General features: G+C 32.0%; 1 protein-coding gene and 1 long non-coding RNA gene across 3 annotated transcripts; one reads left to right on the top strand and one right to left on the bottom strand.

Moving 5' to 3' along the window:
- Nucleotides 1-11,502: 11,502 nt before the first annotated feature.
- Nucleotides 11,503-18,278, top strand: LOC126717145 (sodium/hydrogen exchanger 1-like). 2 transcript variants are annotated; one of them, XM_050418535.1, is made up of 14 exons: nucleotides 11,503-11,792; nucleotides 11,896-12,014; nucleotides 12,511-12,608; nucleotides 12,791-12,850; nucleotides 12,939-12,985; nucleotides 13,070-13,264; nucleotides 13,625-13,671; nucleotides 14,367-14,433; nucleotides 15,064-15,164; nucleotides 16,061-16,162; nucleotides 16,700-16,838; nucleotides 16,919-16,981; nucleotides 17,074-17,157; nucleotides 17,689-18,278. In XM_050418535.1, exons 1-14 carry the CDS (start codon nucleotides 11,613-11,615, stop codon nucleotides 18,016-18,018), a joined length of 1,632 nt encoding a protein of 543 aa, XP_050274492.1. In that variant the 5' UTR covers nucleotides 11,503-11,612; the 3' UTR covers nucleotides 18,019-18,278. The 2 variants fall into 2 exon arrangements, with proteins under 2 accessions (XP_050274492.1, XP_050274493.1); XM_050418536.1 differs by lacking the exon at nucleotides 17,689-18,278 and having other exon boundaries at nucleotides 16,938-16,981; nucleotides 17,074-17,150.
- Nucleotides 18,279-21,701: 3,423 nt separating this feature from the next.
- Nucleotides 21,702-22,942, bottom strand: LOC126717146 (uncharacterized). The gene is made up of 3 exons (XR_007652444.1): nucleotides 22,812-22,942; nucleotides 22,616-22,687; nucleotides 21,702-21,806 (listed from the first exon to the last, which is right to left on the bottom strand). It is a non-coding gene; the product is annotated as an uncharacterized LOC126717146 (long non-coding RNA).
- Between the last annotated feature and the right edge of the window lie 1,470 nt (nucleotides 22,943-24,412).

Genomic DNA, 24,412 nt, shown 5'->3' with positions numbered 1-24,412 from the left:
TTATTTTGATATACCACAAATAATTTAATAGAAATGTATTAAGAAATAATTATCTAATACAATTTTTTTTTTTTTTGTATATAAGATAGAAATTTTACTCTAACTTAATCTAAGTGTATATGTGTGTGAAACCTCTTCTTAGAGACTTGAATTCCGGCTTTTACCCCCCACATTCCACAAGTACTTATATTTGTAAAATGACCATCGCATCAAGAGTTTGCGATGTTAATATTGAGCGGATGTTAATTTTATTCTTCATATATTAATTTACTTTATAATTATTTTAATATATTTCATATTATTAATGAATAAGCAAAATTTTGTTGTTTATAACCCCAAAGAAAAAAAAACCCAATTCCGTCGCTAATTGGATGTCTCACAGCATGTAGGTTCATTGTAAGACATCTGATGCATGCCTCGGATTCCGGAGATAATTCCTCATCAATATCATTGTGATAGCTAAGCCAAAGATAATATTAAATTAAACAAGAAAATAATCAATTTAGCATGTTCTGTACTTAATTTTATTTTATTTGATTAGTGATTTCTTTTGACTAAATAAATGAATGGTGGTTGAAATATGATAAAATTCAAAATTGAGGAGTGGAATCATTCATATATTAAATTAATTAATTAATTTTTAATTTTAATTTTTTTTTTGAATGAGCAAAGTATTATTGTTTATACTTTGGCCCCACGCCTAATTAGATGTCTACAGCATGAAGGCTCAATTTCTCCACATATTGTGAGACATCTGATCCTTGCCTTGGATACATAAATAATTCTATCGCCATTGTGAAGCTAAGCATAAGAAAAATATCAAACAAGAAGAAAAAAAAATCTATATTTGATTTTGATTTATTTGATTAGTGGTACCATTTTTGGCTAAGTATTTGACAAGTGATTGAGATATTATGGAATTTGCATAGGTGCATGAATTGAATTAAATGGTTCCACTCCTTTTCAATACTTATCAAATGAGTTTCTCAAAAAAAAAAAAAAAAAAACTTATCAAATGTCCATCGCTGAATGACTGATAAGTTTGTGTGATTATGACTTGATGTGGTTGTTTTACGTTTTAAAAACTAAAAGAATGCATTTTATACGTCTTTGTAATACATTTTTCGATGAATCTTTTAGTATGATAATCCAACAATTATCTCCCAAAAAAAACCAGATTTTATGAGAAGAGTGCTAATTAAATAGATCCTCAAGTGAATTTTTCTAGAAGCTATTGTTTTGTTTTGGTTTTCTAGAGATATTAATGATGGGAATTATTCTATTATCGGAAAAGAATTAGTGAGGGTTTATCAAATATTCAAATAAAAGAAAAATCTAGAATGCCCATGGAAGTTATGTGGTCAAATTACTTAATTAGCATGTTAACCATTTATTTTGAACATTCTAAAGATCAAGATAAATAAATATTGGCCACACAAATATTTGTCACTTTATTTGAAACGAAAGCTACATAAAAGGTCGGAACCAATGCAAGGCATATTCCTGTACTATGTCTGAACATGAAAGTAACAATTTTGTTCTTTAATTTACTTTTTCCAAGTGATGTTATGTGATAGCTAACTAAAAACAGATTTATATATATATATATATATATGATTATTACTCTTTATTAATATATTGATTTTTGGTATAAGCAAAAATTTTACTTATTAAACTAATTGGAATTCACAACTAAAAACGAAATTAATTACTCAACCAAAAAAAAAAAAATGTCACAAATAAGATAGCCAAATTCTCAATCTCATTCAAACATTAAAAGAATCATGATTGAAATAATTTCATAAGTAAATGTTTATCTTTCTTTATATATATTTGAGAGCCCATGGTCCACAAATCTGCAAATTCGATCATTTTTTTTTTCTTTGGCTTAGCTGCAATCCTTAAGAGTTCATCATCCCATTATTCTTTATTTTAATACTCTGAAGATCTCTCTCTCATCTTAATAGTCCAAACAATAAAATAACCACAAGAGCTTCTATGTTCATTTAAAATTTACTTTAAACTATAAGTTCTGTTTACTTTATATATATTTTTTCAAAATCAATTTATGCAGACAATTACATGTAAAAAGTAAAAATTTGGGACCTATTCCCTTTTTTTTTTTTTTTTTTTTTTAGAGTCCCAACTAACTTTCCACCCTTGCTTATTGTTTATGTTAGGGGTTCTAGGACAATGCAATGTCTATTTCTAGCTCATTTACATGACACCTATCCATGTACAATAAATTCTACAAAAATACAATAAAATAGATAATAAAAAAAATTACAAGCAAATTGACATGAAAAAAAAGCTAATTAAAAAAAAAAAATTCACAACTTAACAAGGATGTTTTCTTACTTTATTTATTTTGCATTGACAAAATTAAGTGAATAACTTTGAGTCTTTATTTTGAAACACTATGTAGGGGCCTTTTTTTGTGTTGTACGTTGGGCTGAGCTACCTCCCACGGTAATGGGCCCGAATGTTTCTGAGTAAGGGAGTTGAGATTGTTCCAACTGTAACTCAACTTGGGCCGACTTGCGCACAAACTATGTCTCGTCTGCCAGGTGTGTGCTTACGGCAGACAGAACTGTTTCAGATGAATTACGGCAGACAGATATAATAATAATAACAAAACAGAGTGCTCTGACTATTTAACGAAAAATGGTCAAGTAATCCCTACTTATAAAACATAATGACAGTCATAACAATGTCATTTACAAAGAAAGTAAAGGAGAAAGAAGGTAATATGAACTAATAAAAAATGAGCATGAAGTCAAGTTTAAGTTTGGTCCGCAGAAGCAAAACCAAAGAGGGGAGAACGCCTCCTCTCAATACAAATAATCTTCCAGGAAAAGATCCTGTCGTGGGGATTAATGGCTTTGAGGGAGTCGGACCTGACTAGTTAATGCCCAAAAGGAATCCTTGTTATGTTTTGGAAGAGAGCAGGATTTAAAGGGGGAGAGAGGGAAATCGACCTACTGGTACATGCCCATTGTATTATCCCTCTTTTTTCTTCTGTTTTCTCTCTTATCTTTTTTTCTTTCTCTTGTTTTCTTTTTATTCTTTTTCTTTTACCCCGCGATACTCTCTGTTTTTCGATCCTCTGTTCAGGGCATGGCAAGGGTCCTTTTATAGTGCCTGCTGTGACCAGATTTTACCACTTTGCCCCTTAACCGCCTTTGTCTGGTCTGAGCATACTTGCTGACCACTAAACAAAGGCACGTTTGTTTCATTCGTTTGTCCACCGTAGCACTCTTATCTGCCACGACGTAAATGCTTTCTCTCTCTTTCCCTCAAGGCATGCACCTAACGGTTCACTCCTCAACCTTGCCTCTTTTGGGTGGTCTGTCATCCTAGCAAGACGTACCTCCCAAAAAGGGCTTGGGTAGGAGCCGCAGAATAGGTCTTTTCCCCTCTCCCCACCACCAAACTATACCCCCCTTACCTCTTACTTCTGACCCATGACCTCACCACGTCCCATATTGGCTGGGTACAGGCTGGTGGTGCCTGGGCCTTGCGCGTACTTTCCTTTCATATATGTCCAAAAATCTGCCTGCTGCTCATGCGTTTGCCGCGGCAGGAGCTTTGTTTGCATAGTCTACCTTACCTCTTCGTTCTTTTATGTGGGCCATTCTTTGTTTTCCTGCTCCACTCACGAGTTGGGCTTTATTTGATGATGGGTCTTACATTTCTTTAGCCTACTCCTTGGTTTCCTTTATTTCTTGCAATGTTGTACTGTTATTCCTGTTATAATAACTTAATCCTACTGGGCCTCTTTTGGGCTAGCTGTTTATTCCTTTTCTCAGTGGCTTGGCATGGCTACTATTTTGCTTTTACTTATGGGCTCTCATGTCCCTTTGGGCTTTCCTTTGGGCATCATTGGCCTGTTTGCTTTTTTTGGACTTCCTCAACCCTTTTGCAAATTCCACACTCCCATAAGCTTTTTACTAACTTCATTAGGCTTCCCTGGTCCAATAACCTTATTCTCATCCTTGGGGTTTATGGGCCTGTCATAAACCCCTTACTTTCTTAGTTTGCATTACCTTGGGCCTGCGGCAGCCCTTTCTCGCTTTTCTACCTCATACACTGCCCATGGGATGCTATTTCTTTTTTTTCCGGGCTTCTTTGAGCCCACTTGCCTCTTCAAGATCCATTTGTTTATTTCTTGGGCCTGTGATCTATTATTCCTACCGCTTGGGCATAATGGTTTTGCTATTTACTTTGTCAATTCTTTGTTACCCTCGTTATTGGGCTTTCTTTCTCACAAATGGCCCTCAACACACTATTATATGGTAATGTTAGTAGACTGATAATGTGCCCTAAATCATTATCTAAATCTTTTTTTTTTTTTTTTTTTTGATGTGTTATCTAAATCTTTTATTATAAAAGGAAGTAGAGGATTTAAAGAATGTATGGTTCCTTAAAAATTCTACAGTATCTCTTTTTTCTTTTTTCTTTTTTCTTTTTGGAGAACGAAATTCTAAAATATCTCAATCATTTTTGTTGTGTGGGTGGGAATTAAAATACTAAGTTTTATCTAGTGTGGATTTAATTTAATTTAATTTATTTTATTTTTTACAAAATACTTTTTCACTATTCATTCTCCACACCCGGGCTTCCAGCCATGGATTGAGATAGATCGTAGATTGATAGACCCATGTTTCCTACTAAAGCGACCCGGTGCCATTCACATCACAGGTGATGACTTTTTTTCTTTTTCTTTTCTTTGGATCAATTGTTCACACCTCATAGCACAGGTGAGAATCTAGTTAGGTGAAGTCAAGTTTGGTCATGGTGCTGTCCAATTCTCTCAAAACAATAAAAGTTTTGTCACGGAATGGTCATATGGGAAAAAAAAATTTATAATTTCTCCTCAATTTTTAATGTAATAAGTTGTAATTAAAATTGTTATAAAAAAAAGTTGTAATTAAAATAATATTATTTTTATATAAACTTAGTATTAATACTATTTTTATTAATATCAATCACAGTATGCTATATTTTCTCCATATAAAAAAATCACAGTATGCTATTTATTACAGAAGTTGTTATTGTTAAAAAATGTATGATTTGGAATGATATCAGTCATTACGCTCAAAATAATAAAACGACTCTCTGGACCAGCAATTTACTCCGCTATGAACCTATTTATAATGAACAGTAATTAGTCTTTGGTTGAAAGTTTTGAAAAAAGTGAGAACCCAAAATATATATATATATATATATATTTTTTTTTTTTTCACGTACGTACTATTATTTTTACAATTTAGAAAAGAAAAAAAAAAAGTTTTCACGTACTTTTGTTGTCACCGAGGGCCATTATCTCAATCATGGTTGCATGTAAATTTATTTGATTTTATTATTATTCTATAATATTGCTTTAATAAAAAAGAAATCTCTTTCGTTACAAATGGATCAGAACATGGTCTTCTTGTATCGAGTTGGGTATCCTTCATTTTTTTTTTTTTTGGGGTGGGTGGGAAGCCAAATTAGATAGATAGATATCTTTATAATTTTTTTTAGAGGAATTGGTTTGACAATACTGTCAATACAGTATACCCTAGCTAATTCGATATGTCCAATTCATCCTAAAGAATATAAAACATTTCAAAATCAACTACTTCACTTTTATAATATCCCACATATCTCGTGTCCATAACGGAGTTGACCCAAAACCTTCTTCTTATTTTTTTTATTTATTTTGCTAAACAGACCTTCTTCTTAAAAATATTAGTGAAAGAACATTATACTATAATATATAAAAATATTAGTGATTAGATTTAAGTAATTAATTACTAGATATCTAAGTTCGAATAGTTTATTAAATGTTCTAATTAATTTAATTGATAAAGATTTTTATTCTCTTGCAAAGAGTTTGAATTTGAATCCCACCAATACCAAAAAATCAATTAATGTATTGATGATGTAATTATTATCTCTCTCTCTCTCTCTCTCTCTCTCTCTCTCTCTCTCTCTCTCTATATATATATATATATATATATCATTTGGATTTAAAACTTTTTTTTTTTTTTGGTTGAGAAAAGGATTTAAAGCTATTCAACTTATGTTGAAGACGCTTTACTAATTGAACTAACTGAAAGTCTAAAACCCACCATAGTTTAGTGAAACCATTTAATAGTAAAATAGGGCTTTTTGTTATGGTGAAAATAGATTAAGTGCCCGTTTGTTTTAACTTTTAGAAGCTGAAATGCATGTTTTGAAGAAAGTTGGAGCTGGAAACGCATTTGGTTCAACTAAAACGCAACTTTTTGAAAAAAGTTGCGTTTTGGGCCAAGGCTGAGAACGCACTTTTGCGTTATGCAGCTTTGGAGGTCCATAAACAAAAAGTCCATGCGCGTTTCTGAACTATCCGTTAGGCTCTTCCTTCAATTACCAAATTACCCTTGATAAAAAGTCCTCAATTCTCACGCCTGTCCCTCATTCCTCTCATCTCGTCTCTCTGCTCTCCCAACAAATTTCCAAATTCAAACACAAAAAAATCTATAACAAATTCCCAAATCAACTAAGGAAAAAAAAAAAAATCAATCCCTTACAAATTAGGATTCCTCAAAATGCAAAACCAAAAAACATCAAAATATAGCAAAATGATAGAATTACAAGACGAAATTGAAGGCGAATGTGTCAACAACACCGACTTCTACTTCTATCAAATCGGCGAACCCCTCCCAATCAAACCCTCCGACTTCGACCCCATTTTCGATCTCCAAGCCCTTCCCTCTCAGCCACTCGCCGTCTCCGAACTCCACCGCCTCATCTTCGTCACACACTTCGATGGATGTCGCTAGAACCAAGGATGCTATCGATTCCGCTAAGAACCAACAGACGAAGTGCTAAGAGAAAAGGGGGGAAAAAAAAAGAGGAAGAAGGAGAGCTCTGGAACGTTCTGGAGTTTGGAGGAATGACAGGGAAAAAAAAGGAGGAAAGAATGATAAAAAAGAAAAGAGTAAGGGTACGTGTGTGGAGGATAAAAAAAAAGGAAAAAAGAAGAAGGAAATGTTATCACAATATTTTCACAATCAATTTTAAGGGGTAGGTTATTATTAGCTAATATTGGTGAGAAAAAAATAATTTTTTTAGAAAGAGAAAAAAATAATTTTAATAGTATGTTAAAATTAAAATCAGTATCAATTTTTATCAAAATATTTTCACAATACTTTCATAATAAACCTTAAGTGGTAGGTTATTATTAGCTAATATTGGTGAGAAAAAAATAATTTTTTTAGAAAGAGAAAAATTGATTTAAGTATGATGAAGTAGTTGATTTAAGTATGAAACAAACTCACATTCCAAAAAAAAAAAAAAAAAGTATGAAATAAACTCCCTTATATATACATTGTCCTTTTTGGTAATTTATCTCTCAAACTGCCACTTTTATAAGTGCTAGCCAAATACTCAGTTTTATCAAAAAACACTTTTTAATAGTTTTTACCAAACATTCAGCTTATTGAAAATGCACTTTTTGAAAACTCCACTTTTTCATTATATACTTTTACAAAAAACTAAACCAAACTCACCCTAAAACATAACTGGACACATTTAACTTTTTTACTATAATTTTGTGGTCATAAGTCATAACATTTTAAAATAAAAAGCTTATACTTTATTTTATTCTTGTTTGTTTTGTTATTTGGTTTGATTTTTTAAAAACTTATTTAGTTAGTTTAATTATGTTCAAAGCTGTACCTTTTTAAATTTATTATAGACAAATAAGAAGGAAAAAAAAAAAAAAAAAACAGAGTTAATGTTAATGACACAAAAATTGTCACATTTTTTTTTTATAACTAGATGATGTCCCGCGCAATACGTGGATTACATTACAATTTTATTTGAAATCATATTTATGCATATTTAGATCTACATATAATACTTATTTTGTTTTAAAATATTTATATTTGCCCACAATATTGTTAAGTACTTTGAAACTTGATTTTTTTAATTCATATTTTATTGAAAAAAATTTGTATAACACTATAAGACTATAACATATTATAATATTTATAGTTAAAAGTAGATTTTATTTTTTAAACTAATTAAATGATTTTGAAATCTTTAAATAAAAATTTAAAGTATAAAGTACTTTTATATTCTAAAATTACATAAATTTAAGCAACCTCCCAAACACTTCCTCAGCAACTCTATTCTCACAACTAAATATGGAGATCTCAATCATTAATACCTAATTCATTATCAAAAAAAAAAAAAAAGTTGGGATTCTATATCCTTTTAAAAAACTGAAAATACTTTGAAATCATTATCGATTTTTTGTTTTTATCACTATGGCTCATACCACACAAAATAGCAATAAAAAACCTACAAAGGAACCTATAAATTATGAGTTCTAACACACACAAAATAAAAATAAAAAGCTAACTTCATAAATAATCAATTAAAATGTTTTTTTTTCTTTAGTTCTAAAACAAAATACATTTATGACTTTCCCAAACCAAAATCTCAAACAACCAAAGACTCAAAGCGAAACACAACCTTTACAAAATCCACAACGTCCGACTTCAACATCACTGAATAAAAAAACGCAAGCCCTCTTCCTTGGTCATAGCATACTCATAAAAATTAGAATCAAATGGTACCACAATGTTGGAATTATGTAGGTGTTGTTGAAAGGCTGAAAGTAAATGACATCATTTTTTGTCTGAGTGTATTTGAGATGAGATGGCATGAAGAGTTGTGGACATGTATACATAAATGAGTAAAAGTGAAAAGGGTGAATGGAAATACAAAGAGTTACTTGTAAGTGAAAGAGAGGAAAAATCTTGAAAAAAAGAACCAAATAAAACAAATAATAGTCTAAAACATTGAATAAAAAATTTAACAAAAAATAGTCTTGAAACATTGAACCAAAGGAAATAAAGAGTCCATATTTTTAAATTTGTTATTAACTTCATAAAGTGCACCACATGACAGAGTTTCATACTTTTTCACATGATATCTCTGCTTTTATATATATATATATATATATATATATATATATTTTTTTTTTTTTTTTGATTGATTATTAAGGTGGAAAGTTAGTTAAAAGCATCATTATTGTCACACAAGCCCACTGCCTCTTTTTTTTTTTTTTTTTTTTTTAATTTTAATTTTTTTTAATAATAATTTCTGAATAAGCCCACCACACCTCTGATACTACTTTTTCAATCCCAATCATAATATAATATCACCTCAATCATTATTAAAAAATATATTATATATAAATAAACGGTTATGTTCGTAGATTTATTAATCAAAATATAAGTCATATATACCAAAGCAAGCATTTACTTTTTGGCGTGAGGCTACTAGTTGGTAGCACAATCTACTAAATTTGATAGACTGTGCTAGAAACGTCTCCAACTCTGAGGGGTCCTCAAAATTTCCACATCTGAATGTGATTGCCCACCTAATCAATGTGCGATGCAGCATTAAATTATATATTAAATATGCCACGTGTATAGTTTTTTTTTTTTTTTTTTTTTTTTTTTTCTGTCCTTATTTGGGCATGAGAACCATATTTGTGAAGGTTTGGCAAGGACTTTTAGGGAAGACTAATAAGAAGAGATCATATGCAAGCAAATCATCATGTTGTCTCAAGATGATGATGCCACGAGCCGATGACTCACCTTACTTGGAAACAAACAGACAAAAGAAAATGATGCCAAGGTGTCTCTATATATAGATTTCTATAACATTATTAAAACATGTGCACCGTCCCAACTAACAGCCCAACCTATTCAACTCATGTGATTCAAGTCCTACACAATTTGGTTGTTTCAACCAATGGAAGATCTTGAACACAGTGAGCTGAAGGGTGATTTTGTCAAGGTATCAAAGTAATGGAATATATTAGAATAGTGTTTGTTACCTTTATAAGATACTACAGAATTACTAATCTTTGCAACAATAATTGGATTGTGGACTTTGCATGAGGTTTTCCAAATATTACCTTTTGCAAATAATATTGATGTTGCACTTTATGACTTTGTGTCCTATGTAAGTAGTACTAATTCATAAATAATGTTGACTCATGAATTAGTAGTTAGTAATTTAGTGATATAATAACTCCTAGCCATTGGGTCGCAGCTTTGAATTTTACTGCTTGGAACTATTTGTGTTTTAAATAGGACTGAATTTGAGGTCACTCATACCATGATTCAACTCACTTAAGCAATGTTTGCCATTCCTTTATCATTTACCACTTTACACCTCTTAGAAACTGGTTTTTAATTTATAATTATTATTGCACATGCTGAATTACACGCTACCATAAACATTACAATTGAAATCATGTTTTCAAAATAATTGTGAAATGCTGAAATTTTTTTGTGTTTTGAAAAGATGATTTCAATTATGTGTCTCTTACATATAGTGTATCCCTATAACTACTCATTTTTAATACAGATAAATTATTATAGTCATTGTTAAAATAGAGTTGTCAAAGTTAGGTGCTCATTGTCACCCTTTTCATTAAAAGGAACTGATGTATTCAAATGGTTTGTGTAAACTTTTTTGAAGTAACCTGGTGATATATGGCTTTAAATCCTAGGAAGATTGCATGTGCAATATAAATGGTACATTTACACTTGTCAGTTATCACTTACCATAGGATAATTTGGGTTTAAGGTAGTTCAATCTTCCACGTATAGCCAAATGAAGGACAGCGCCAATTAGTCAAAGCTGGCTGGGCCTTGAATTTGATAGCTTTTTTGTGGATTGAAGAAACACCCAGCCTGGATATCTAATTCCAAACGCAATAAATTATCTGAATCCTGAAATGACTTCTCAACAAAATTTTGACAATTCATGCAAGTGGGTTTTCATTCCATTAGAATTTCACGGTTCCCACAATAAATAAAATGACTTCTCATAAAATTTGGAGAATTATGCAATTTTTTATTTATTTTGAAATGAATAAAGATAAGTTGGTCCTTGACTGACAATTTTATTTAAACATAATAATAGTAATGTCTACAGTGAATTACAGTTTGATTAATTAGTAAAATCTCTTATTATTAGGAAAATGACATAAACAAATCTCATTATAGTATTATAACATAAAAAAGAAGAAGAAAAAAAAATTGTCAGCACCTAGGTTTGTTAGTGTAAGAGTAATTATCATTGGAATAGATATCATAAATTCAATCTTATGGGGAAAAAAAAATTACACTGTTAAACAAATCAATGCTTGACACTAGGATAGACCCACAAGTAGGGGATGCAAGTGGGTTTTTGGTTTTTACTAGTTCCCACAATCCGGACAGCCCAAAATTGCACACAATTTGAAAATAGAAACATTTCTGGTCCAAAAGTTGACTTGGAAGACTTTCATAGCGACACGTGTGTGGATTGCACCAAACTGCAACTCAATCTCAAAACACAGAATCCAACCTCACAACTACCATTCTTCCCTCCATTTTAAACGGTCTTCAAAAAAAAAAAAAAAAAAAAAAAAAAAAAAAAAACTTAAAATATAAAAAAAAGACATGGTTTCTTGGTCCAAAACTTAGAATAGCTTGATCTTTAGTCCAAGGTTATATCCAAACTCTCGAAAACCCCATATTGTGAATGCCAAATTCTTCAACAGAATCCCAGAAATGGCTGTGCTCGAAACCATTCCAGTTCTGCTCTCTTCTTCATCATCATCATCGTTTCTTGACACTAGCACTGTCATTGCACTCACTGTTTTCTTTGCACTCCTCTGTGCTTGCATCATTATTGGACACCTCCTGGAAGAGAACCGCTGGGCTAACGAGTCCATCACCGCGCTTCTTCTGGTACTTAATTTAGAATTGTGATTATTTTTTGTGTGGAACAAAGTGGTGGTCAGTTTTTGGGGTGTTTAAACTTATTGGTTTGAATGTGTGTGGTTGACTATAGGGGTTGTGCTGTGGAGTGGTGGTGTTGCTGATAACTAAATTCCATAGTTCACGCATACTAGTGTTTAGTGAGGACTTGTTCTTCCTCTATTTGCTTCCCCCAATCATTTTCAATGCCGGGTATGTTCTATCTCTCTCTCTCTCTGTGAATTGCAATTAGTTGCTCAGAATTGGATTAGATTTGAATTGGGTTTCTAGTGGTGTGGAATTTGGAAAAAGGATTTCTATACTTTGTATTATCATTTTGGACTGGATTTGGGGCCTGAAATTGGATTTTCCTTTTCCAATTTCTGTATAGGAGAGATCAAATAGTATCCAATGTTGAGTTGAATGTAAACCCTCCAATTCCTATTTAAATGTTGATTCCAAGCTAAAGTAATGCAGCAAGAGAGGTGTTATATGATGATGTGGGCATGAAAATAATTATGAACAGTTGATTGAATCTTATTGAATTTAGATTTATCAGTCTTGATACTTGTGAGATTCATTACCTGGTTAATTTTGATGCATCTTATATGCTATGTTTATGAAAATTCCAAGCTAAAGTAAAGTCCCCTAACTGAAGTATGTACTCAATTTTGCATCACACTGATATGGGTTCTTCCTTTGTTTCCAGTTTTCAGGTCAAGAAAAAGCAATTTTTCAAGAATTTCACCACAATATTGTTGTTTGGGGTAGTTGGTACTGTAATTTCATTTTGCCTTATATCATTAGGTAAGATCCACAATCACTCATCCACTTCTACCATTTCCTTGTTTCAAGCTTGGTACTGGTATTTTCTGAAAATAATACAGTGATAATTACCTTATCTAATAGAACTAATACACTCATTCCTATGGACCTTACATTTCACCCAAACAAAGTCTTAACTATTCCATTTGTGTTGTCTATACCAGGGGCCTATTTGTTATTTAAAAGAATTGGTGTGACAAGCCTTGATATTCAAGATTACCTAGGTGACTAACAACTATTGTTGAATCATTTTGTTCATACAGTCATTGATAGCCCTTTAATACTGATCATTTGTGCATCCCTTTTGTGCAGCTGTTGGTGCCATATTGTCAGCAACTGATTCAGTTTGCACGCTGCAGGTACACGATTTTCATCCTTACATGAATGTTATACATGGAAATTGACATGCTCCATTAATGCATGATATTTTTCTCATGTTAAAGGTTCTCAATCAAGATGAAACGCCCTTACTTTACAGTATTGTATTCGGTGAGGGAGTGGTGAATGATGCCACCTCTATTGTGCTTTTCAATGCAGTCCAATCACTTGATGTCAGCAACATCGATCTGCTTACAGCATTAAAATTGTTGGGGACCTTCCTATACCTCCTCTTCACCAGTACTGCTCTTGGTATAGCAGTAAGTTGTTTTAGTGGACGTTTTTTTCTTCTTATTATTATTGTTTCTTTTCTTTCCCCTTTTTATTGGGCATCTCTCTTCAATTTCGGTTGTTTTAGATACAGTATGTAAAGTACACGGTAAACCAGAAAACATGACAATCTTTTTGACATAATTGTGTTGCACTGGATTGTAAAGCATCAAGCTCAAAAGCTTGCTAGTTAGTGTTATATTTCTACGATCATATGTTGGACTTTCCATTTTCATTTCACATAAAAATTGTTTTTGAAAAAATTATTATTTGCTTGCTAAATTTTAATGCACTTTTTGTGGGGAATTTGGTAGACATCATTGTCTAACTTCCTACATGGTAACTTTCAGGCGGGTCTTATAAGTGCGTATATCATAAAGACACTTTACTTTGGAAGGTAAAATCAAATTCACTTTGTTTTTAGCCTGAATTTGTTTGTTCTATGTATCTGTTGCATTCACTTTTAGTACTGATGTCTTTCAGATGGTTCATTGGTGACAATGTTGATGGATCTATGCCCTTCTATAATCATGCATGCTTATCCCCCCCCTCACATATAGTTGTTGAATTTATAGCCATATGTTTAGAGTCTGATCCAATTGCATCACTTTGAAGTATGTATGTCATTCATGACTGGTATATCCTAGGAAATTATTTGCACCACTATCCTTGCATAGTTCTGAAGACTACATGATTGTGCACATTTGAAAGGTATTAAGAATCTGGAACTAAACAAAAGAAGAGAGCTAAATGGGAAAAGAACAGATGGAATTCAAGTAATGAGAAAATTAGCGAAGGTGATACAAGGAAAAGATGAAGGGGGGAAAATGTGGCTTGAGTAGGTGGTAAATGAGAATATGGAAAAAGATTTAGCAGGATTCATGTCTCAAGATTGAGATAAATGTGAAGGAATCCCATAGCCAACACAATCTTGAAATCACCTAGTTGCAATTGTGGAAGGACATCTTATTAATCAATAAGTCTTGTATGATCACATTTTTGATTTACCAGCTTTTGCATACCTAAATGATTAATTGTGACTTATATGTAAGTCTTGTTATATAACTTGACATTGTCATTTTTCTACAACAGGCACTCCACAGACCGTGAAGTTGCACTCATGATGCTTATGGCCTATTTGTCATACATGTTGGCTGAGGTACCAAAGACAAATTTTTCTATCATTTTAATTATTTATTTCTCGTCTTTCTTTGAGTTTTAATTTTTGTTTTATCACTTTTATTTAATTTGAAAAAATCATGATGCATTGAACCTCCAGAAAGTATGTTCAAAAGTATTAGTATTCATATAAAGTAAAATTCTATAGTTTTTCACATTGAAATATTAAGGTTTATAGCAACGAATGAAACAGGAAAAAGAAATTGAAGATGAATGCCTTACATTTCATCATTCTATCTCCTTTGGGCGCCTCTTCAATGAATTACTTATATCTTGTAATACATGTACATTAGTTTAAGCAAGCATTTTGGACTTCCATTTGAATAGATTGCACCATACTTGTTTAATGTTTGAGTCGTCTGCAGTTCAAAAACAGTATGACTAAAATGAATTGAGTTACCATCCAATAAAAAAGAAGAGATATAATCTCATTGCAGAAAACGTTTGTCTACAAATACAAACAGAAGAATTTAGGGAAATGACATCAATAGCTTAAACTAATTTTCCAAACAAATGACACCATTTGACTGATACAAGATATGCGATGAATATGAAAATATCACCCTTTCGTTTTTTCTTAAAAATTAATAAATTCCCATTTTTCCTGCAGCTTTTAAATCTAAGTGGGATTTTGACAATATTCTTCTGTGGCATTGTCATGTCTCACTACACTTGGCATAATGTTACGGAAAGCTCACGAGTTACAACCAAGTAAGAACATATCCTTTCCCTCTTAATGGTGATAATATTGAACAGCCCCAATCAAAACTAAACTTATTAATTTGTGTATATGAAGTACCATAATGCCTACAATTTGTTGATATTTCTTGTTTTTGGAGTGGAAACACAGTGTAATGTTCGCAAATCCATGACAGCATACAAGTACCATGGTTTTTTTTTTTTTAATTTCCAGTAATATGGGGGCATCATTCCACTTGCCCCCCCCCCACCCCCCCCCCCCCCAAAAAAAAAAAAAAAAAAAAGAAAAAAAAAAAAAAGAAGAAGAGATGGACAGGAAATTTGTTCAAATTGTTGTCACGTCAAATTGTAGCATTTGTAAAATCTAAGAATTTACTCAATAGGCACTTTAGGAACTTAGAAAGGGTGTCTTAATCAATAAATGCTTGTAAAACTCTTAGCAAAAAATAAGTATTTGACAAGAAAAGAGGGCAATTATTAACACTTTAGATTGAAATTCTGGCAATCAAGGGATGCAGAAGTCATGATTTTTTCTTTCACAATTAAGTTTCTATCAAGCTGGATCCTCAATCAATATTCTTACGTAAAAAAATATCTTTCACTCAGCAATAATCATTGGTGGGTTTCATTTGAAAAGGTGTCAGGATTTAAATGTTTACCTATTTACTTTGTTCTCTTTCCCTTTTTACTTCAAATCTCCAATGTACTTTAACTTTATTTCTATCCTCTCATTTGCGGCTCTATTGAATAAATTCTTATCAGTCTGCAATTTACATGTTTTAACAGAAATAAGGGACTTTGACCTGTGTACATTACTAGGCAAGAGAAGTGTTAACATTTTAAGAATACAAATGAAGATTAAGCTCCAATGACCTATTCTAATCTTCAAAATTGTTTGATGATCTCAGGCATGCATTTGCAACAATATCTTTCATTGCAGAGACTTTTATATTCCTATATGTTGGCATGGATGCCTTAGACATTGATAAATGGAAAAGCAGCAAAGCAAGGTAATTTTACTACTTTCCTATTTCACATTTCAGAGCTCATGGTTAACTGACAACTAGCATATTGTTTCAGATAATATGAAACAACAATTACCGAATTCAAATATTAAATGTCATGTCATACATGTTGCTATAAAAATGGTCACAATAAATGCATTGTAACCTGTAGCTGTTGTAACTATTATCTCTATTTTTTTTTTTTTTTTAATTTAAGGAGAAGAAAAGAAAAGAAAAGGTCATATGTACTGCAGAAGGCTCCTGCTTCTAAGGGGTCTAGGCTAGGTGGTACTGACCATGCTCTCTAATACCCTAGATAGAAAATCACCGCATCAAGCCCTCAACTGAACAAAAAATGGCAGTTAGGCAAATACTATATATAATAGTGCGAGACATAAGAATATGCTATCTTTATTTTCGTTTTGTTCTCACCAAAGTAAAACCACAATTATCGCATTTAGAAGACAAGTGATATATTTCATTTCCCATTTCTTTTCCTATGGATTTGATACCATTTAATTGGTTTCATGCTATTTGTTTCAGCCCAGGAACTTCCATTGCTGTGAGTTCAACATTATTTGCATTAGTGTTGGTTGGAAGAGCAGCATTTGTGTTCCCTATTGCCAATATTACAAATTGCATAAAGAAAAGACCAAGTACGAAAATTGAGCTACGGAAACAGGTGATAATTTCAGATATCTTCAGCACTTAGCTATTGCCATTGATTCTAGCTCAAGCTTTGCTAACCATCTGAAATCTCAGTTTATAATATGGTGGGCAGGCCTTATGAGAGGTGCAGTAACTATCGCCTTGTCTTATAACGAGGTAAGTAGACAAAATCTCAAGTCAATGTCAAATTATTAATTGAATATGTTGATTCTTGAGCAGTTATTAACTTCTGCAATCTCCAATTGCAGTTTGCAAATTCTAACAAGACGTTAACAGAAGATAGTGCACTAATGATCACCTCAACTATAATTGTTGTTTTGTTTAGTACCGTGGTATGTTAATTAGCTTCTTGATCTTTAATTTTCATTGCTATAAGTTCTATTATAGTTAAAGTGTTGTCATTGCACTATGCATCCAACCTATGAGCCCTTCCTTTCATGTTGCAGGAACCCAAAAAATGATGTCATTAAACCAAAAATAACCTAAATCTTGCAAGATATTAAAATGATTGGTTGGGTATACACACTTAAGTATAAAAAGAAAAAAGAGAAAATTCTTTGAAAGGTCTACTTTAGTTAAACATAACAATACTTCTTCTCATCAAATCTATTTTCACACTTCTCTTTTTTTATTTTATACTTCATATTTTAATCAAAACAAAGCCTTGATTACTTCTCATTTTTACATAATGATGTCCAGCCTCTAGTTTATTTCTGGCCTATATATAGAAGAAGATAATCATCAATAAGACTCGTACAAGCTTTTAGGTTTTAATACAAATGCATATATAAATTGCACATTATTGTACTAGTTATTGAATTTATGACACTCTTGAACATCATTATGTGTTCTTCTCCAAACAGGTGTTTGGTTCCATAACAAAGCCCCTTATTGAAGCAGTGTTGTTACGGAATGCAAAACCAGTACATTCAGATGCAACTGACATACCAAGTCTAGATGACTTGCAAATATTATTCCTTGAAAATTGTGATCCGAGTGATCAAGGTGGTAGCAATGAACCTACACGCCGGAAGGGTAGCTTAAGCTTGCTAATAAGTAACCCCACTTCAACTGTTCACTATTTTTGGAGAAAGTTTGATGACAAGTTCATGAGACCAGTATTTGGCGGACGGGGTTTTGTCCCATTTGTTCCCAGTTCTCCAACTGGTGCAGCAGATCCTCAAACTTCTTAATGCTATTTTCTGGTGCAACAAACTTGTAATGGAGCTGCAAGATTTCATTTTTTATTTTTTATTTTTTTAATAATGCAGAAAAAGAAAAGCATTCACATAATTAATTGTATCATAGGAGGTAAATTATTTATAGACTTCAGTGACAACAGTTGGAGTATATCTATATGTTGATTTTTATTTGTCAGCATTATAAGCATGAATGTGTAATTTTTAAATTCTAGTGAATTGAGCAATGGAGATTTAGTTATTTATTTCAGAAATTTATTGTTCATTCACTTTGAAATGATAATGCAGTTGTTACAAAAATTCCTTAATCAAACATAAAATCGAACCTAGTTATTCATCCAAAAAAATATAGATGGAATCACTGCCATCAAGCATGATCTAAGTAATAAAAGTTCAATATAAGCTCAATAAACCCTAAGGGTTGACTTAGTGTTTCTTAAGGGTTGACTTAGTGGTTCCTAAAGCCACATAATATCCATGAAATTCTGGGTTTGAAACCTTTAGCCTACTTCTTAAGGACAATGACATGGGTTTTTCCTCATAATAAGTTGTTGTTTGTGCAATGAGTGAATTACACACACTCGAGGGAATAGATGAAGTGATTGATGAACTCTAGAAACCATATTTCTTACTCTAACTTCTTTTAATATGGATTTGAAAATCTCGTTTTAAGCAAAAAAATGACGCTTGCTTTGAAGACAGGATAATTCGTTGGATAAGTTCAATAAGTACCACAAAATTGTGGCCTAAATGTCAAATTGTACATTTGTGATGAAAACTAAAACTAAAGGACTCATCAAATAAGCAAACTCTTCTCTTGCTTCTTCCAAATCATAACAAGCTGGTTGCTCCATCATTGTTGCATTAGGATAAAGGATCTTTCCTTTCTCAGGCTCTAATCAATAAAAAATGTTGGTTTGGACCAAAATGACTATTTATTTGCCAAACTTAGAGGATACATTTCACGAGTGTCAACATCATAAATTGACATTTCAACAGAAATCCATGCTTCTAGAGATCTATGGCTATCCTTATTCATGTTACCAAAATGTGTACTTCAAACTCCTTGAAGGTGAAATCTTGAGGCCATCCCAAAGAATACGATCTATTGTAAGTCTAATCCTAAATGGCCAAGAGACCAAAACCGAGACTTTGGAACACATTCTTGTTAAATGCCCTGTTGGCTGTTGCACTTATAATTTGGTCCTCCCACAAAATGGCCCTTTAATTTCCTAAAATTAGAGTCCAGGCCCATCCACGAGTGGATTAAATTGTTTAATGGCTAGGGATTGATTCAGAAGAAGATATTTGTTTCCAAATCTTTTCTCTCCTATGTGACAAGATTTAGCAAGCAAGCAATTGCTACAGTAATCGTCATGGAAACCGCATCCTCCAGGTTGGTCCAAAGTTAATTTCGACGATTTTATTGGAGACACGAAGATCGCAACTGCTGCCTTGATCAGAGACAACTACAGACTTCCATTTTTAGTTTGGAACAAGATATCAAGCCAATTAAATATCTTGAGTGAACGGTTGATGAGAATTCGTAGCTGACTTCAGTTTAATTGAAATGGAGTTGAGTTATAATATTATGAGATTTGACAGTTAAGATTTTTATAATTTTTATTTTTCGGACTAGTTGAACAATTCCAAGGAATATTTGAACAATTCCAAGGAATATAGAAGTGAATTAATTAATTCTTCTGCCTTGTTTTCTTCTTTGGACTGAATGTACTAGATGAGTCAATATTTCTAACAGATATTCCATGGGCTTGATGTCAGATTTACATTTGTCACAAAGAGAGAGATTGATTCTTCAACCTTAATAGAGAACAGAGGAATTGTGTGCACCTTGTGCAGATAAAACCTTGAATCTCCAACTTGGATGAGAAGATCATTTGCAACTTTTCTCTGGACAATCCTGCCCGGAATAGATGGGATTCATTGCCATAAAAAATAAAAAAATAAAAAAATAAAAAATAAAAAAACTTGTGTATGTAACTATCACTACAAGTACATCATCAACATCCCAAATAAATATATGCATAGGGAGGAAAATGTCTTCAAAGAGAGGTGGGTTTTGGGGGGCCTGTTTACCAGTCGTGGTTTCTTTTTTCTAGAACTTGGGCAGCCAAACTAACATTTGCTGGAAAAATGACACATCCCAGAAATGGAATTTGTGAAAATGTTTAATCTTTTCACTCATAGCAAACCTTAAAGATAATTGACCAGGTAAAAGATTATCAAAAATTAAGCCACAAAGAATTTGTATCAGTAATTCCTAAACATGATAAATGAAGTTTTTGTCACTACACCTAGACACAAATGTGAAGTTATCATTAACAGCTTCTGTCATCATTAGGTAGTCGAAATTCTAGCATATGAAACAACCACTATGTAACATTGAAAAATTCCACAATCCATCATGAAATGCTCAATAACTTTTTGAGACCACCTTTCAATGTATGTCCCAACTTCAGAGAACCCAAAAATCATCTCTCACGTGCTCATAGTTAATCAATTATCATATATCTCAGCTACTATAGCTAAGGACAGGTAAATGTCTCCCAGTGTCAACCTCAAAACAGATTAGCATGCACCATCTTCTATTTAATATTTAACAGAAAAGTAACATCCATATGATCCCACCTAATTCAAGTAAAAATTTGGAAAAAGTTTACCAACACAAACACTTCCATCATACTAATCTTTTATACTATGATATCTCTTTGCTTGACATTGAATTCCATGAATAAACACTACAATTGCTTGCTCTTTTTGTTAGAAAAATGCAAACAATGCTGAGTTGAAACAATTACATTGGCTAATGATCATGACATTAGTTATTGAGAACGTAATCCCCTTAGTAGGCCTATTGATTTTTGTGCAAAATTTAAGCCTGGAGACATCATGTACACAGGTAATTTTCAATCACATTGAATTTCCTAGTGTGTGCATTTGAAATTGTATGATTAAAGGTAGTAACAACCACCAAATTGAAGTGCCTAGTGAGTAAATTTGGAACTGTATGATTAAAACTTAAAAGTTACGCTGACAACACCAATCCAGATGAGGAATGGTGTTATTCCTCAGACCTTTCCACATTCCCTTTTGTGCTCAAATCATGTTCAGTATGTGCTATCCGAACAATTGAGAACTATGGTTGTGGGATTGATTTTTTTATTCAAGCAAACCTCTATGTGCTCTTTTAAATGGTACTAAGATTCATGAAAATATGAATCCAGCTTATTAAGTGAGAAGCAGCATAATAGAGTTGGAATCTCAGTCTAGCAGAGTTTAAGTTCTACTTTCTAATATATATGGAGCTGTTAGCTCATAATTATATCATAATTAATTTTGTAATTTCGTTGAATTATTCTTGTTAAAATATTAACAGAATATATCAGTAACCATATTCAGAACATAGCTTTATGTTTTTGATTTGTTCGATGTCTTAAAGTTTGGAAAATATCAATAATCACCATTTTCCTATTATTATTGTTGACCTTTTGGGGTGTAATAACCACTTCCTTTTTTTCACTAGTATCTTCACTGAAAGTTTATATATTTTTTAGCCTTGATATCGGTCCTTTGATAAGCATTTTGACCATCTAGTTCTGTAATTTAATACAAGCATTAGTACTCCTACAAATGCACAAACCTGGTGGATTGCCAAGAGGATTCCTTGTCCCAAACAAGTGAAGCTTTGAAATGACTTGTTAGGAGTTCTACAAGCAAGTAAAACGTATTCTCTCCAAAGATGAATGACTTCCATATAGTTCCTGGTAGTTAAACAAAATCAGGGGTTCTTATATATGTTTTTCCAAAAGATGAATGACTTTCATATAATTCCTTTGATAAGCATTTGACTTTGATGATAAATACAAACAAAGAGAACATGTTCCACTTTTGGGGTAATAACTTGAATAATTTCTTTTTGAATAAATTATCATTTCAAAACCTTTTTTTTGTTCAACACGTAAATTGTTTAAGCTGCTTGTAGCCCTGAAATCCAAGTTTAATAAAGGTGACAACATCTAAATTGTTTTGGGAGCTACGGAACAACAGTTACAACAAGCTTCGTCTCAAAAGGAAAAAAAAAAAATCCCAAAAATACACTGATTGGCGAGCACATCAACAAGGAAGAACCAAGGCTTGATTCTGCCGGAGAGTAAAAGATCATCGTCTATAAAGATATATGAGATCAAACTACATTGAACCTCTGAGATAAAAGTTTCATGTCTAACAATTGTAGACATTGCAAAACTGGCAGCATGAATGACACCAAAACAACTTATCCCTATAATGTTGAAGTGGGTGTCAACTTTTATTGGGTAATTCAACGCAAGATTCATCAAGAAATAAGCTACACTTCACACAATTGTCGAAAGCACGGGTCACAATTTTCGTTATTAAGTGCAACCAGAAAGAGCAATTTCTCATCAAACACCAATTGAGCAAGACCCAATCCAATCCCCCATATACAAAATGACAGACAATATAGCATTTCCAACATCACAACTTAATACATAATTTTTTAGTTAAGAAAATAGAAAAACAAGCAGCCAAGGCTAACGGAAATCAGCTTTACCAGGTAAGCCATAGGCGTCTCTCGCTCATAGTTCTATGAAGGTGTTATCTGGGTCTTACACTTGTCGTAGAACTATGAAGAGAATAATTAAATAATTAAAATAAATTCTGTAAAATCTAAAAAATACATAACTTTAAAAAGAAAAGAAAAGATTTTTTTTTTTTTTTTTTTTTTGGAATAGTGGGCAGTTTTGTACCTTTTGGTCTCCAGTAAACTTTGAATCTTTGATCCTTGATGGACTAGCCCAATACAAAACTGTCTCTGGCATATTTTCCATCTTTTGGGAGAAGGATGGCCTTAAAAATAGGCGGGCTCAAACTGTCAATGTGGTCTCAAAGGAAGTGCACCTTAAGATAATTGTAAAAAAAAAAAAAAAAAAAAAAGCTTGGGATACAAATAAATTTATTTTACCATTGAAATTTGGGAAATACTATATTCACAGTATTTTTTTAAAAAAAAATTAGATAGTAAATTATTAATAATAGGTAAAAAATTGATATTAATTATGAGTCCAAATAAAAATTAGTAACAAATTACCATTTAAGATTAATTGTGAAAATATTTAATCTTATCACTCACAACAAACCTTAAAAGGCAATTGAGCAGGGAAAAAGATTATCAACAATTAAAGCTACAAAGTGTTTGAATCATAATTCTTAAACTTGATAAAAGAAGTTTTTGCCAGTAGGCCTAGACACAATTGTGAAGTTATCTTTAACAGCTTCTTTCATCATTAGGTAGTCGAAATTCTAGCAGATGAAACAATCACTTTTTTTTTCCTTTTTTTTTTTTTTTTTAAGGGGAAATATGAAGCCCACCAGATCCTTGCTTTGTTTCAAAGATAAAAAGAGAAGTTTCAAAACAACATATTAGAAGAAATTCTGTAAAAAAAGACTAAGATATGGAAGGTGTCACGATCAAGAGAAATGCTGGCTACACTTGACATTTGTGCTTATAACCCCAAAATCACTACACAAATTGTGATTAGGGCTTCTAGAAAAAAAAATTGTAATTAGGCTCTTTATAGTCACTTATATAGCCAATATATATATATATATATATATATATATTTATATCTAATAGTTGAAGCGTAGCACTTATTGTTGTTACGCTCCTGTTACACCACCTCATTCGCCACATCATTGACCACATAATCTTTATTTTTCTTATTTATTTTTTATTCCTAATTTCTTTTACAAAATATATATAAATAGATTATTGATTTTACACATTCATCTTAGGTAATTTTAACTTTACATATAACTTTGTCTTTACATATTATCTACTTTAATTTAAAAGTTTAATATTCCATTATCATTAAGTTGATGGGCTGGTAAGATTACATAAACCACTACATTAATAATCAAATACAAAATGGCCTCCTCAAATCTCCTACGTTGAATCTATCTTCCCAGAGTAACATTATTTTTCTTTTTCTTTTTTCCGTTCAACGGGTACTATGCCACAAACTAATCCTTAAATTGCCCTAATTATTATACTCTTTACCCATCTTTTCTATTACAAAGGTTTATATCTTAACATTTATGAGAAGGACCCCAATGATGTATGATCCATATATCTAAAGATAAATTATTATTACCACCGCATACCTTTGGTGTGATGGTCACTCCACAAGTATAAATGCTTGTGGCGTGTGGGGGGTAAGGGCCGGGGTTCAAGTTTCTAAGAGGAAGCTTTACACACATATACACTTAGATTAGGCTATAGTAGAAATTCTATCTTATATAAAAAAAAAAAAAAAAAAAAGATAAATTACTATTAAATTCTAGCTTTTAT

The sequence above is a fragment of the Quercus robur genome, chromosome 3 (assembly GCF_932294415.1).
Source record: "Quercus robur chromosome 3, dhQueRobu3.1, whole genome shotgun sequence".
Taxonomy (NCBI): Eukaryota; Viridiplantae; Streptophyta; class Magnoliopsida; order Fagales; family Fagaceae; genus Quercus; species Quercus robur.
Note: the sequence above shows the minus strand (reverse complement) of the source record. Positions and strands in the feature narration are given on the sequence as shown.

Excerpts from the sequence above, each read along its gene's own strand:
- LOC126717145 (XM_050418535.1), top strand. The coding sequence starts at position 11,613 with ATGGCTGTGCTCGAAACCATTCCAGTTCTGCTCTCTTCTTCATCATCA. Across the intron at positions 12,851-12,938 it reads TGATATTCAAGATTACCTAG|CTGTTGGTGCCATATTGTCA; the intron begins GTGACTAACAAC and ends CCTTTTGTGCAG. Across the intron at positions 13,265-13,624 it reads GTACTGCTCTTGGTATAGCA|GCGGGTCTTATAAGTGCGTA; the intron begins GTAAGTTGTTTT and ends GGTAACTTTCAG.